The sequence below is a fragment of the Diprion similis genome, chromosome 9, assembly GCF_021155765.1.
Source record: "Diprion similis isolate iyDipSimi1 chromosome 9, iyDipSimi1.1, whole genome shotgun sequence".
In the NCBI taxonomy this organism is placed as follows: Eukaryota; Metazoa; Arthropoda; class Insecta; order Hymenoptera; family Diprionidae; genus Diprion; species Diprion similis.
In genome coordinates this window covers 5,968,612-5,984,587 of record NC_060113.1, presented here as the reverse complement: position 1 = coordinate 5,984,587, position 15,976 = coordinate 5,968,612, and the positions used below count along the sequence as shown (strand labels likewise).

Below are 15,976 nucleotides of genomic sequence, written 5' to 3'. Positions count from 1 at the left end.
TAGCTAGAGAATCTTGCCACCAATTCTTATCTTCTGAAAGCTGATATCAAATTTTCATAAATGGCGAGAACAAGATTCGAAATAACTTTAAAGAAGACTATACTCGAATCGAGTTATTTTCAGATGTGAAAATGTGAGATGATGTGATTTACTCGCGTTTGACTAATACGGTTTGATTCAATCATTATTACATTTCGAATCAATGACTGATTGAAAGTAGTAACGTACTTGATTATTATTAACATCGAACACTTCATAATTCCTGATTCTTTTGAATCATGGCTGACCTCGATTTCATGCCGAAAATAGAATAGTCGTAAAAATGTTTACTTACGAAGATAGGAGAGTCAGTAAAGAACAGGAAATTTTGAAGTAAGATGAAAATGAGTCTTTTGCAGTCAACAGAATAAAATCAAATGCTCTATTATACCGAAATAGCACGAGACCTTAGGCCAGTCACAACTAAGATTCTCCAGAACTACCAATGCTCGGAAAGACTAACTGTTTTCGTCTATGGACCTCCCGACTGACTTGACAGACGAAAGATGTGGCTTCTTGGGCCTGAGGGTCCAAGAGCCCTCGGTTGCAACTAAGTCGTGAAGTAATTAGCCAGTGAGATGCGAGGGGGGCCTTCTGGGCCTCGGACTCACATGATCAGTTACTCCAAGTACGAATCGAGTTGTCCGACTGTGGTCAACCTCGTCGATTAGACACTGAGAATATTAACTAAAGACTTCTTAACATGATTCTCAAACATCCTTACGTACATATGCAGTATGTTAATTAATCAATTTTGATTTAGCACTTCCAAGATAGTTGGTTTATCCTAATTATTGATGAAAAGTTATAGTTTAAAAAAAGAGAGATTTCTAAGTTGAGCTCCTTGATGTCTTAGCTCAGTTTTTGGTACCAGATAATTTGATACTTCATTAAACCTAATACTGAGGACAGAACGTAACTTTTTCTAGAAGGGGTGGACATTATTATTTATTGCAACGTCTAAAATTGAAAGAAATTCTGAAGCACTGTTGAGGATGGACTAAAAAGCACATATTTTAGTTGCAATTAATTTTGAAACGTTCTGAAAAAGGTACCCCGAGGCAACGCGTCGCGGACACAAACGACCAATCAACACAACAAAGAACCACCTGAAGACAACGACGAGATAAAACCCGCGATAGTTTGCACTATCGTTCTACCTTTCATTTTCATTTGCTATCGATAAGTTATATTTCAAATTGAAATCAGTGTCTACGTGCCCGAGTCACCGACCAAGGTAAGGCTTCTTACGAAGTTTTTCGTATCTTTCAGTCTCACGTATCTTAATTTTTTTGCTTGTTATATTTTATTTGCTATTGTGCATGATTTTGTATCGTAAATGAAATTCCTTGGAGTACATTCGAGCGTAGTATAAGCCGCTAAATACTACCGTGCTCTTTCTATAGCTTGTTGCTGATTTTGTACTGCTGGTTACCTGTTAAGTTTTTCATTTTTCTTGTAATATCATATTTCACCTCGCCACCAGGCTCGCAATTCGGGGCATAGCCTTTACGTTGAGGAACTTCGGGAGCTTTCCATGCACTTCTTACTGAGCTCGCGGAGAGTTTACGGAAAGCTTTTGGTGCTGTCTGGACTCTCCATCAATGCGAATTCACCTGTTTCGAAATAACAGACATTGTTCTGTAATTCCCATTAGTGAGTGAAATGATAAGCTTTTCAAATTCCTGTAGGTAGTAATTCTTTCTACTAGAGATTTCTAATGAATTTATTGAGTGCTTCGTACGTGCATTTTGTAGAAAATACCAAATATGTGTGCTACAAAATTCACATATGTTTCTTACTTGATAGTGTTCAATATGTACGAACCTACGCTTCCTGCGAGCTATGCACGCTGATAATGAGCTACAAAAGAGCTCAAAAGTTGCTCCGTGAGAGCTTCCTCAGAGCTATGAAACATGAGCATGAAACTTGTTTCGCTCAAACATTTCTCACACAAGGTCTCTGGGAGCTTCGTGCTGTCTCAGTTGGTAACAAAGTTCAGACCGTAGCGGCCGGCCGACAGCAGCACTGCAAGCTGAATCTAAAAGTCAGAGAATTTCACAATTTGAAATCAGTGGAAACCCAATGACGTCACTTATAGTAACATCCATCTGTATCACGAAATCAACTAGATACAATAGCACGTGACATTCTCATTTATTCAACGGATAACAAAAATTGAAACCTAATTTTTTTTAGTTTCTTCTTTATACATTGAAAGTATAAATGAATTTCTTGTTACACAGAAACCTAATTGACCAGCACTAAGAGCGTTACAGCAAATGCTAATGTAAAAAAAAGTCAATATGGATTCAACTTCCCCATATTTATGACGTTAGATATGTACAAATCTGAAAGGATTCACCATATTGAATTGAAGTAAACATTAACTCTATTTGAGAACAGAATTATTTGAGTATTTGACGGTGGACATTTTTTAAACTACACAACATATCACAAATCATTGCAATAAAACTAACAGTCAACTATTGGCTATAGTCAACAGGGTTAATCATCTTGGGCGGTTGGACTAATTATTCGGTTCAGCCCCAGTTTGTACAGCTGTGTTTGCAAACAGGTACATTTTTTGAAATATGAACATTAAAAAATTGAAACTTGAATTGAAAATGAATGATTGAATTGAACATTGAAAATTATAAATATTGTTAAAGTATGCGCAAGCGTAGAAATATTTTTTGTGCATATAAAACAAGTCATTTAAACAAAAGGCTGCTATTCGATCAGTCTTGGTTTCAGACAGTAATCTTGATCAGAATCTGTCATCAGAGTTCAGTTCGAGATACAGAAATTGTTCAAATTTTTTACAGGCAACACCGAATCAAGGTGTCGTAATGAAAATCGTCCCCGGAAGAAATACACCTGTATCCCAACTGATTGTTCAATGGGCATTCACTGGCATCCGTTTTGCTTTGTCCAACGGGACAATGATTGGGTTTATCGCGTGTTTAGAACTTTTGATACTGCTTTTGCGACCCGACAATGTTGACAAAGATAATAGAGTACGTATCGTTTCGATAGAAGAGATGCTGGGCGGTTATGACTTTGTAATAATCGGAGGAGGATCTGCAGGAGCCGTACTTGCTAACAGATTATCGGAAAATACAAATTGGACTGCGTTGCTGTTGGAGGCTGGGAATGATGAAGGAGTTATCTCTGACGTACCTTCATTGGCTTTGAATCTTCAGCACACCGGAATCGACTGGGGATTCAATACTGAAAATTCATCGACCTATTGCAAAGGCATGGTCAACAATCAATGCAACTGGCCCAGAGGTAAAGTACTTGGAGGGAGCAGCGTCATCAATTATCTGATGTACGTTCGTGGCAATCGAAACGATTACGACCGATGGCAGGACTTAGGAAATCCCGGATGGGGATATGACGACGTTCTACCGTACTTCAAAAAAGCGGAAAACATCTCCATCCCTGAACTCCGCGCGTCTCCTTATCATGAGACCACTGGATATTTGACTGTTGAACACGCAAGACACAAGCATCCGATTGCAAGCTATTTTCTCAATGCCAGTTTTGAAATGGGCTACTCTGAGGTGGATGTGAATGGAGAGACGCAGACTGGATTTATGTACCCGCAATTCACTCTGAGAAATGGTCTCCGGTGCAGCTCAGCAAAAGCCTATCTGCGTTCCACAGCTAGAAGAGAAAACCTCCACGTGCGCACGAGTTCTTTGGTCACTAAGATTCTCGTGAATGAAAGCACAGAAACAGCTTACGGCGTTGAATTTATTCATGAAGATGTGACATACACCGTCCGTGCTGAAAATGAGGTTATACTGTCAGCAGGCACTATTCAATCGCCTCGCCTATTAATGCTCTCAGGAATCGGTCCTAAGGAACACCTGGAAGACGTCGGCATTCAGGTTATTCTGGATAGTCCAGGAGTCGGGCAAAATCTTCAGGATCATGTCGGAATTGGAGGACTCACCTATCTGATTGATCCTCCATATAATTCATCAACATCTACTCTTTCGGAAGCAGAACAATTCCTGGCTCAGGGAAACGGTGCACTGTATGATGTATCTTTCGGCGAAGTCATAGGTTTCACCACTTCCAGGTAATGTATCTGTATATCACTTTTACGCTTTTTTAAACTAATGCGTTTTTCTCCATCAGAACGTACGGGAATAAAAATTTCAAGTTTTGATTCCATCAAATTTTTATGGGTGATTATACCTCATAGAGGAGCTTTCACGATTTTTTTCGTTCATGTGCTCTTCGGATATGAATATTTTAAATTTTTCAGTCGAAAATTTACAACTTCTTGAAAAATTGCACATTTTTTTTTTTTTTAAGGTTTGTGTTTAACTGCAACTTAAGAAAGGAAATAAAACATACGATTTTCAACAATACAAATTCCACGATTTCGAGAGAACAAATTGTCGTCCAAAACATCGGTTTTTTACAAAAAAATGCCGTCGAATTTATCGTCGGGTCGCATTAAATTCTATTTTTTTTTTCTTCAGTTTGTTGACAGTAAAGTGAACATTAAAATTTTTCAGATCCAAGCCAATTTCAATTGACGTATTATTTAATTGCGGTACAATTTATAAGAAATACAAGATAAGCATATCAATATATTTAAGATCAGTGACGATATTCATCTACTAACAATAACATTGATGCCTATCTATTTGTCTATTTGTCCATGCATATTTTTCTCTAAATGATAAATTGAGCCATAAAAATATGTAATCATTGAAAATAAAGTAAAAAGGTATGTAATTTCAAAGTGGAAAATTTATTAAGAAAACGAACAAAGATTGAGAGTTTAAATGAGAATATGTGATTTTTTGTAATTGGTAACACTAGACGTGAAACAATTTTCGACTATTTTCGAGCCACCCTCTCCCACGGTAATTGAGACCTTGGAACATTTGAGTATTGTATATATAAATTTGCGTCCAAGCGGGCGTCATTTTGACATCTCGTATGCTTTCAGCTATGCTAACAGTTCCCTCGATTTTCCTGACCTCCAGTTTTTACTCTGCTCGTCGACGTTCAACCAAAACAGCGAACTTCTCAAGAGTGCGTTTGGTCTCGAAGATGATCTCTACGAAACCTTATTCTCGAGTATAATTGACAAGGATGCCTACAGTATAATACCACTTTTACTACATCCGAAGAGCAGAGGCTACATCAAGCTGAGAGATAATAATACCGCACAGCATCCAGTCATAGTTCCGAATTACTTTGACAACGCACAAGATTTAGAGATTTTGGTGAGCTAATAAATTTGGTCTCAAAAAAACACCGAGATTTCTGTTAAAATGTAACTTTCACAAGAGATCTAATTTTTCACAGGCAGAGGCAGCCGATTTCATTCAAAATTTCAGCCTCACGTCGACCATGCAGGCATTGAATGCAAGCATCAACTCTAACTTGATACCGGATTGTGCTCACTTGGAATTTCCATCTCACGACTATTGGCGCTGCTACGCACGGTTCTATTCATTAACGATTTATCACCCTACTTCCACATGTAAAATGGGCCCTGAAAATGATGAAATGGCTGTAGTGAACGAACGCCTCCAGGTTTACGGTATAAATGGTCTCCGTGTTGCGGACGCTTCTATAATGCCGAACATAGTGTCCGGTAATACCAATGCTGCAGTTATTATGATCGCAGAAAAGGCAGCTGATCTTATTAAGGAAGATTGGAATTGTCAGTAATCGAGCAAATGATTATCCAAAGTATCTTCAGCCGATAAAGAGACCAAATAAAAACATGTTCGTGTAAAAAGTTGTATGGTGTCGTTGATGATCACGCTGGGTTTACTGTGTGAATCTGTTCTTATAGTCAGAATCGACCCTACCGAGCATACCAAACCCTCGTCCCGTATCACCGAGTTTTATTTTTCTTAGCTGTGGACCTTTTTTTGTTCGCATCCCAAACCGCCGAATAAAGTAGCTTCGTCCAACAGATCGCGACATAACCTCACTCTTCGTTTTGCTTTTCAATGCCCATACCGGAAAAAATATTGCATGTGGCATGCCCGTAAACCGTTTTTTGGCTCGGATAATTTCAGTACTCGCTTCCGGCTCGTTTCCGGCTCGCCTTCAGCTCGTCTTGAAATCTTTATCCTTGCCAAAAAAACAGGTGGTTTACGGGCATGCCACATAAATAGCTATTTCGGTGCGAAATATATGTAAGTCCTCGCTAAAAAATGTCGAGCAGTTCGCAGTTCGTCAATGGAAAATAGCAATAATTATATAAAACCTAAGTACTAAAATGAGCGGTCGGTGTTTGAAAAAGGTTGAATATGCATTTGGATGTTTGATGCGGACTTTTTGTCGTTTTAAATTTGTGTTATATATATTTTTAAATCTTCGGATAAAAATTGCATTTCGGTTATCCGAAAATTTGATTATCTGAATTAGGCTTGATTCCAATTAATTCGAATAATCGAGGTTCTACTGCATACAAATTCGATGTCTAAAAACGTATAATTCAACGTAATCGCTCATTCACTTGTAACGAGGAGTTCGTGTCGAAACTGTAAACATACGTAAAGTGGTTTGAGAGAAACCGGAAACAGACTCCGATGACAACGACAATGCGGTTTGTCCGTCGCCCTACATTGACGTTTAAATACTTTCCTGGTATTTTGAATCATACTTTTTTCTGGCGATTGAACATCGCATTGAAAAAATGATGCACAGAATATGTTTTTGAATTTTTTTCCATGCTCATGAGCAAATGACAAATCAGATACTGTCATGATGGATTCGACCACGTCCATCTAAACAAAGATTTCAACTACAATATGACCCGCGATACAAGTCCAGTCGGTGCACAGAGTCGGGCGTAAGAATTCGCAATACGACAGACTAAGAGGAAACTGTAAGATGGCCGATTGGGAGGAAGACTGTGCGGCTGGTCCGCCATTCAATCACGCGGAATGATTTCTCCGAACTTCGACCTCGATTTTACATCGGATCGAACGTTTACCCTAACACTCGCTGATGACGAGCATTGCTTGGAAAAGACGAGCAGCGGAAGAGCGTGCCATTTCCTGCCATGTTTACTGAGATCTTTGCGGTATTACGGTGAAACTGCATTTGTGTTCCAAGTTCTTCATATTATATCACCGGACGCTTGTATCGATGAAACGGCTTTCGTCGTTTGCGGCAAGATGCTCTCAATACAGTCAGTAGAGACCCGTTCGGCAGTTGAAGAACATGCGCAATTCAGCTTTCTAAACGACTAACGCGAAAGAAGGTGACAAAGCTTACGTTGATAGAATGGTCTATCATTTATTCGACCTTCCAAGTTGGAAACAAGAAAGCTAGTTTTATTTCAAACTGAGACAGCTACTTCATATTCAAGGGTGCACAAGTCGGTCCTCGTTTGAAATCAGATTGCGATAGAGCCGAAGTTTCACGGCACATGAACGGACGTCATGGCGGGGAATCGACGAGCCCTGCTGGTGATGATAGTGTCACTATCTGGTTGTCTCGTTTTCGCTGACGCTGTTTCTGAAAATGAAGGTGAGTGAATATATTGAGGCACTAATCAAGGGGGTGGCCTAGTTGATTTCAACGTTGTCGTATATATCTCGGATTGACTATACCGAAGTCCAAGTATCTCGTAAAAGTCAAAAGTAATTTTAACAGTACACCACTGAGAAAAACCATAGCACATTGGGTTGTCTGAAACCTGAATGAACCGAACACCAGAGTTTGCACTCATGGACATCGGAAGGTTCGCGAACCTAAATTCAATCTCAATCAAGCAGCGAATCGAAGATCTCTCGCAGACGATCTCTCAAAACGTAACAGCGGGTCGGGTTGAGGGGTTTATGTACTGACGATTCAGTGACTTTTCACTGATTGATCACTGATTTCCGAGGGATACGTACAGATTTTTTCCAGTATTACACTTATAACTGGGAATTAGTAAATTTTTGCGACTGACTGGAGTTTAGAGAGCATGAGAATAAACAAGTTTACATCACATATTTTTTCACGACTTATTTTTTTGTTAAATTGAAATACCAGCCTTGACGCAAAGAAGACGTGCTGGTTTACGTCGACATTTTTCTGCGATTGGGAGTTATGACCATTGGAGTTATTTTTTTGGAAATTCGTGACGGGAATGAAAACGCCTAAACTAAAGACAAAAAACAAAAAATTGATAAACCGGTAACATCATCCAAAAATTATGGTTTAAAAAAAACAATTGGAAAAATAAAAAATCCCAAGAGTCATTAACCAGACTGTCAGTCGGCGTGAAATGACTCACATACAGATAGTCCGTACAACTCCATTGTAATTTTTCTATATTTCACGTCCAGGTGAAGTAATAGTAGACGCGGAGTGGATCTTTACGAGAGTAGGAAATCCAGCAATTCTGATATGCGACGTGCTGGGATCTGTCTCTGACTACGGGTGGCGGAAAAACTGGGGGTATCCGGGAATCGAGGAGAACTTGAGGAATCTCACCGACACTTGGCGTTTTAACGAGACGCATTTGAGAACGAGTGTATATTTTACAAACATCTTGAAGAGAGACCTAGGAGCTTATGAATGCTGGGCAAGAGATCACAGGAACAAGAATATAAGAAAGCACAGTGTGATTCTCTCCAGCTCATTCAAGTCATTAACAGTCTTGTCCATTGTTGGTTTGGGTGCGAATAGGATTTGTATTCCATTGAGGTTTGCGCCTAATTTCTATGACAAACGGATTAGTGAGCTCCGCATACAATCCCTGGAAAACGGTTCACGCGAATGGCAGCTCGTGTCGAAAACGTCAAGAAACTCCTCAGACCTCCAACATGCCTCTATCTCTAGAGGATATAAACGGAACACCACTTACTGGTTCAAATTTACTTGGAGGGAAGAGAATAGGAAGGAAGCGGAAAAAGCTAATTTGTTCTTGAGGTGGACAACGACTCCAGAGGAAGGTACTCACGTATAAGAAATTTTGAAACAATTTACAATCATACTCTACAAGTCTAGAGTGAACCACTCTGGCTATGCAAATTTCTGAGAGCTATTAGATTCTGTAACATTTCGTTAGCGGAAAAAATTTTGCGACACGAGTGAAATCTTAGTGATCTATTCAACAATTTCCATTGTTCAATGAAACGCAAAATTTTTTATTCACTATAAAAAATATCTACCCGAGGCAAACAATTTCTTCAACTACAAGACTTTAGCGAATCCGAGGAATTCTTTCTCCGAGCATATTGTGAAAGATGTCTACTACATATTATTGCAATTAAATTTCTATACTTTTTGTCATTTTTCTCGGTGAATACCATGCAAAACCATTTGGTATTTGTTCAAGGTCTTTCACTAAGATTCATTTTTCATGCAGATCCTGTATACGTTCCGCGCGTTTGGGGTAAAGAAACGACCAACGATTCAATAACGATTGAATGGTCAACGCCGCCGCCAGAGATACAAAGTTGTTTTACCTACTACCAATTGACCATGTGGTACAGTGTGATATATGAAGAGATTTATAGCGTACCTATGTTAAACACTCAATACAAATTTGAGAGTCTGACTACTGCGATCTCTCACAAGTTTCGATTAGTTCTATGCATTGATGATGAATGTAAGAATATTCTTTACACCGGTCCCTGGTCGGAAGACATCATGCCAAAAGACAGAGGTATTGATGTATTACGTTAGCAAATATACGTTAACAAGAGTAAACATGATGAAACTTAAACTTACAGACCCGAAATTCACCCCGAAAGTTTCGGTAATCGAAACAGGCGTTGATTCAATATCGATCGCATGGAACGCACCTCCGGTGGACCTGCAGGATGGCATTTACTACTATAAATTAGCGTTAAGCAATACGCATTTCGAAAACCCTCCACTATATCTAAACAAGACCGACAATTCTTACACTTTCAAAAATCTTCTGCTGAACACGACTTATCTATTAAAAGTGGCTGCCTGCAGCGAATTCAAGACGCAATGCGGTAATTGGAGCGAGGAACTAAAAGCCTCTACATACATCACAGGTATAATGTGGAGAACTGAAAGACTTTGAGTGAGAAATTGAATAAAACTCGACCTCATTCGGTTTCGTGAAAATTTTCTGATCACGTATTCCTACAATCAAACCGGTAAGATGAATGATACTTTTCTGTGTTTCGCCCATCACGAGCTGCCGAGTTCCAATCGCACTCCGTTCGCGTGTGCGAAACAATAATTGGACTTTTCACCGATTCTTCTACCCGAAGTCGGGACATATGAGCAAATGTATTCGCACGATGCGATGAACATATTATGGATTCAACAACGTAATCCGATTTTCAGATTCCAGAAATGGGGCACAAGATGAAATATTGCTGATCACGGGAGCAATTGCTATTCCACTTGTCATCGTCGTTGCAACTGTGCTCGCTTGCAAGATTCGCAGAAAGGTTTTATACCCTGATAAATCAAGTCTCGGCCTTAGTGCCACGTCGAATGGACTAATTGATGAACATGGGAAACGTTGTTGTACAGGCATTGAAGCGGAAGTTGATAAAAGCAAGACTGGAGTACTTCAATTTCGGGGCCCCGATTTCTTTGGATCCAGACTTGGCTGTGAGCGATCAGGCTGAGTTACTGCCGTATAACAAGAAATGGGAATTTCCACGAAGTCTATTGAAACTTGGTAAGAACTTCCTGATTTCCTCTCCAGTAGTAATAATTCGTTTCGTCAAATCCTGTTTTGATGGATTCCATTCGGATTTCCCCATGCATCGTAGCCTCCCCTGGTAAGTTAATCTCACACTTATTTACGTGTTTCACAAATTTAAACAACTTTGATAATACGACCTGTTATGAAGACAGAAAAACGACGTCACGCAGTCGACCTGAAAATTCATATCACGATAAAATACCGAAGCTAAACCACCTATCGAAGCAGTCCACCGATCTTCACCCCCACCATCTTGAATTGTCCTTCTACGGGGGCTGTTGCCACACACGGTATCTGGATGAGTTTTTCGTGTATTAACAACAATCCAGTCAGTTTCAATCTCAAATAATTTTGCTTAATGTAAATTCTACGTATAATCGAACTTGTCAGTTTTTGTATCTGTCAAAATTGTAATTATTTGATAGAGGATGAAGCAGGGAAAAGTAGAGCGATAGACAAGATCACGGGGAACAGAACGAAAGTTAAAATAACCTATCCATTCTAGAATTTGAAACAAGAAACAAATCAATCGTAAACTCACTTACAAAAGGAAGCAAAGCAAACTCAGCCGCAGAATTGAATAAAACATTCGAATTTTTTTATTTCCATTTGACTGATGGGCAGTCCAAAAAAATGTATGGAACAAGCCGATGGTTATTCGAAGGAAATACCATTTATTCTTAATTGACCCTTAATTACTTCCAATCATCCTAGTATTGCTGTTAGTTGCTTCCGCATGATTTTCAAGTGAATCGCAAAAATCCAATGAGGGGCTTTTCGCGAGGCGAAGTGTAGTCGAATTCAATTGCATACGTCACCTAAGCTAATAGAGGTATGGAAAATCTGATGATTGGTATTAATCGCTCCTGCAGATCAAGGAACTCAATTTTCAACATCAGGGGTCAAGTAAAGTAGGACGGGGTTTCACAGTCAGTGGAAAATTTTTTTCTCCGGAATTTGAATTTTAAGTCAAAGTTTTTACGCAAACGTTTGAGGCTATTTGGACATGCTAATCCAACGTGAACCCTTCGTGCAATACCCACATGCTCAATCCTCAATTATCTCTCGAAAGTTGCGAAAAGAAAGATGTTTACTACAAAATGTCATTATTTCAAAACATCATAACTAATTATTAGCAATTTGTTGATGTCTTTATAAATAGAATAAATCATACGAGTTCCTTTCAAGTATACCCGTTAATTAGTGGTTCGGCATGCACACGTTTTACCTTTCAGAGGATGTACTGGGAAGCGGAGCGTTCGGTGTAGTGAGGATGGGACAAGCAAAAACGATCTGCTCACGCGAAACAGTCACGACAGTTGCCGTAAAGACGGTCCGACCGACGGCCAACCTGATCTGCATGAAGGCGCTTTATCGCGAACTCAGGATTCTCGTTTACCTCGGTCAACATCTGAATATCGTCAACCTTCTCGGCGCGTGTACCAAAAATATTGATTTGGGTGAGTCGGTGTACGTGATCGATGGGAAATGAGCCTGTCAACACGCAATACGTCCTCATGGACATCAACGCTCACGTATTTCATTGCATGTCGACAGGCGAACTCTTGGTCATCGTCGAATACTGCCGATACGGGAACTTACACGATTACTTGATACGACGCAGAGTCAACTTCGTCAATCAGTTGAATAATTCCGGAGAAAAAATCCACGTTTCGACTGCCCGTGAAGACGAGGTGAATGTCGATGACGTCGAGTAAGTAGTCCTCCAGGCCTACCTCAGTCACCTATAATGTAACCAACTAGATTGTAGCAATGTTACTTCGTCCATAACAATGAATGATTTGATGGATGCTAGTTCATAATCGATTGCAAAAAAATTCCCACCTTCAAGATCAGGATTTTCATCACTAATCACCGATTCGTGTCAGATAGGTATGGTGATTCGTTTCAAGATCAACGAGTCACCCTGACATTTGCCATTCGTCATAACTAGTTTGTAAAGAATTTCCCAGAACCAGCCATCACCCATCACTGTCGGCACTTCTACGCGTACGTGAATAGGAATCGTGGAAGAACAAGTTCATCGATACTCGTATTTCCCTTACATTTGTTGTCTTATCCTTGCAGGACGAACACGGATGGACATTCCGATGGCATTTTGACGACGGAAAACAATGCGAAGAACATTACTTCCACGACGACGGATGTGAGAGCAGACGACTGTTCCTCTAGTGACATTTCAAGGGAACTCACCCCGCCATTGAAGTATCCAGGTGATCAGACAGATTTCAACTCAAGGCAGATGTGCACGGGTGACTTGGTGTGTTGGGCCTGGCAGGTTTCGTGTGGCATGCAGTATCTCAGTACAAAAAGGGTAGGAAGAAATTCAAAAGTATACTTTTTCTGTGTAAATGCAGTTTCGAATGCCGACGTAGTCCACACGTGGTCTCGTTCGCCAGCCTTTCTCCGTTACAGAATGACTGATATAAATCGTATTTCAGATAATACACGGTGACTTGGCGACGAGAAATATACTTCTTACCGATAACAATGTAGCGAAGATCTGTGACTTTGGTTTATCCAAGTCTCTTCGGGAAGAGGAGAATCAGAAAAACACCGAGAGTTGCCCTCTGCCTGTGAAGTGGATGGCCATCGAGTCGCTGAGAGATCGAGTATTTTCTACCAAATCGGACGTCTGGTCGTTCGGGGTCGTTCTATGGGAATTGTTCTCGTTGGCGAGAACTCCTTATCCTCTCATAAGACCTGAGGACATGTGCCGAAGGCTAACCGAAGGCTATCGAATGGACAAACCGCAATACGCACCTGCGAGCATGTGAGTATCCACTCTTCATTTTACCATACACGCAACACCGAATAAATCCTCTCAGTTGGCCAAGTTTCGAGCCATCTTTCTTTGTCCGCATTTTAGTTACCAAATGATGCTTCGTTGCTGGAAAGTGGAGCCATCGGAACGACCTTCGTTCGAAAAGCTGACGGTTGACATATCCGAGCTGATTGAAGAGCACGTGAAAACGGTACGTTCAACGTCTTCCTAACGTTTCATCGTTTCCATAGTTAAGGGGGTGCCCTGATCGATTTCGCCGTTGACGTATGCATCTGCAAATATTGAAGCCATAAACTATACACAATTCCAAACAAAAACACTTCAACACACTTACTTTGACGCGGAAATGAAGAAATGACATGGATTCTACGAAATTGCAACATTAATTTTCTCGAATTTTTGCCATTTCCTTATTTATGCGTCAAATGAAAATCCGTTGAACTGTTTCTGTTCGAAATTGCGTACAGAATGAGGCTGTTAGGCCATTTCCCGAGTTTGTGATAGGTGGATTTCGAAATGCAAAGATGTATTCGTCAACGTCAAAATCGACCAGGGCAATCCCTTAAAGTCAGCCGATAAGCCGGCGCGCGAATATTTCGAATAAAGCCACGCGTGCCGGGAAAGTGTAAATGCGAATAATTTGAAACTTCAAAATAACATCCTCATGCAGCGATCACTTCACCCTGGTCATATTCAGTCGCATTACATTCCAAATTAGATGTGACGTCGCGAAACTTATGACCCCCCCCCCCCCCCCCAGCCGCTATTGCCTTGTCTTATCTCATGTTGTGGACCCCCTCTCGCCCCCTTTGGGTGTAACGTAATTAACGAATGCCCTCAAACGACGGCTTTAGCCATTTCGCGTCAAATGTGAAAAAAGTTTTCTTTTTAGTCAGTAAGAATGCATAAAACGTTCCAAATTTTTTGTGAAAAATTGTTTTCGAAGAATTTTTAAAACCAAAAATACAAATTCTTCTCCTATTCGGATTAGGATTCTGGTGAGCGTAAACTAATCAAAACGATGAGATCTGCTTGATTGTGAAGGGATATATGTATGCGAGTATAGCGCTGAGAAAATAACAATGGAAGTTTTATAAACGAGATTAATCTAAATAAGAAGACGATAGAGATTTTATTACTCAGTTTAACCTCAAATGTAAAAAGGCTACATTAAGATGTAGTTGCATGAACTAAATTATACAAACCAAGAACTGAAGCTATAAGTTGCTTTCTGATTCACGTCTGCAAAGCGAATTGAACGCCGATCGGACGAGAACTGGTTTAACTGAATACTGCGGGATCGGTTTTATACAAGGCGGTGGGTTTACATGTGAAAGCGCTCAGAAAACCGCCGGTAACGTCAAGCTCTAGTTAGGAAAAAATCGGCGACCAATTTGGAGAAGTTCAGGGTCAATCCTTGTTACCGAACATTCGGACTATCCCAAATTCTCCATCACCATAAGCTGTAAAAAGCAATGCATGTATAATCGACTGATTTTGTTCTCACTTTGCTTAATATGTCACGACGATGATGGCATGAAACACATTTCAGTATTACGTGGAGTTGGGCAATCCGTACACCAAGATTTACGCTGATATTTGGAAACGCGAAAGAGAAACTGCGAAAGGAACAGAAGAATCGAGCACCCTCGAAGAAGATTAATAATAAAATCATTTTGATCATGAATAAAAATAATTGAATGTATATTTGTGGTTTCCTGCCTGGTTATGTCACGATGCTGATCCTGAGGAAGCAAGTAGACAATATCGTCAAAGGTGGAGTTGCACGTAACAATGAACCGAAGACGCTGAAATTACCTTCAATATTTTAGCAAGTTTCAACTTTTACACCTCGTTTTGGGCATTGAAAAGCAAAACGCAGAGTGAGGTTATGTCACGATCTGTCCGACGAAGCTACTTTATTCCGCAGTTTGGGATACGCACTTCGAACTGCGCATCAAAACTGCGGAATAAAGACTTTATTCCGCAACTTTGTTCGCTGCCGTATAACGCGTCACTTTAAGGAACGAAAGCTGCCACAAAAAGTGGACTTCTCAATGCCCACGCCGTAAAGATTTATTTAATGATCAGTAAACTATTACTTCTTTTTCTTTCTAACTTTTAATTATCGAGGGGTGTTTTTGTTGGCTGACCCAAATGTTTCCTACCCTGTAAGAGGATTACCTTTTTCATTATTTCTATTCCAGGACAAACAAAAACTTAGTTTTGCATTTTCATTATATATATATATATATATATATATATATAGCTGACGGAAGGCGGTTTCACTATCATGATATGTAAAAAATATAATATAAATATAAAATATATGAAATGAGTCTTTATCTTTGCCGCCCAAGCAAAGCGAACGTCGTGATCACACCAGTAGAATCGACGGTTTCCCATTTCATAGTTTCACATAAAGATTCATTATATAATTATAC

The 15,976-nt window shown here is 39.9% G+C and overlaps 2 protein-coding genes across 2 annotated transcripts; both read left to right on the top strand.

The window, feature by feature from the left end:
- Positions 1-2,878: 2,878 nt before the first annotated feature.
- Positions 2,879-5,776, top strand: LOC124410260 (glucose dehydrogenase [FAD, quinone]-like). Its single transcript, XM_046888486.1, has 3 exons — positions 2,879-4,132; positions 5,018-5,297; positions 5,380-5,776. Exons 1-3 carry the CDS (start codon positions 2,892-2,894, stop codon positions 5,746-5,748), a joined length of 1,890 nt encoding a protein of 629 aa, XP_046744442.1. The 5' UTR covers positions 2,879-2,891; the 3' UTR covers positions 5,749-5,776.
- Positions 5,777-7,469: 1,693 nt separating this feature from the next.
- Positions 7,470-15,215, top strand: LOC124410154 (vascular endothelial growth factor receptor kdr-like; the record flags this gene model as incomplete). The annotated part of the gene is made up of 12 exons (XM_046888319.1): positions 7,470-7,566; positions 8,373-8,981; positions 9,398-9,697; positions 9,765-10,058; positions 10,357-10,463; positions 10,549-10,699; positions 11,962-12,186; positions 12,284-12,440; positions 12,815-13,061; positions 13,189-13,520; positions 13,617-13,722; positions 15,085-15,215. Coding segments are annotated over 12 exons (2,736 nt in total), but the record flags the coding sequence as incomplete, so codon positions are not given.
- Between the last annotated feature and the right edge of the window lie 761 nt (positions 15,216-15,976).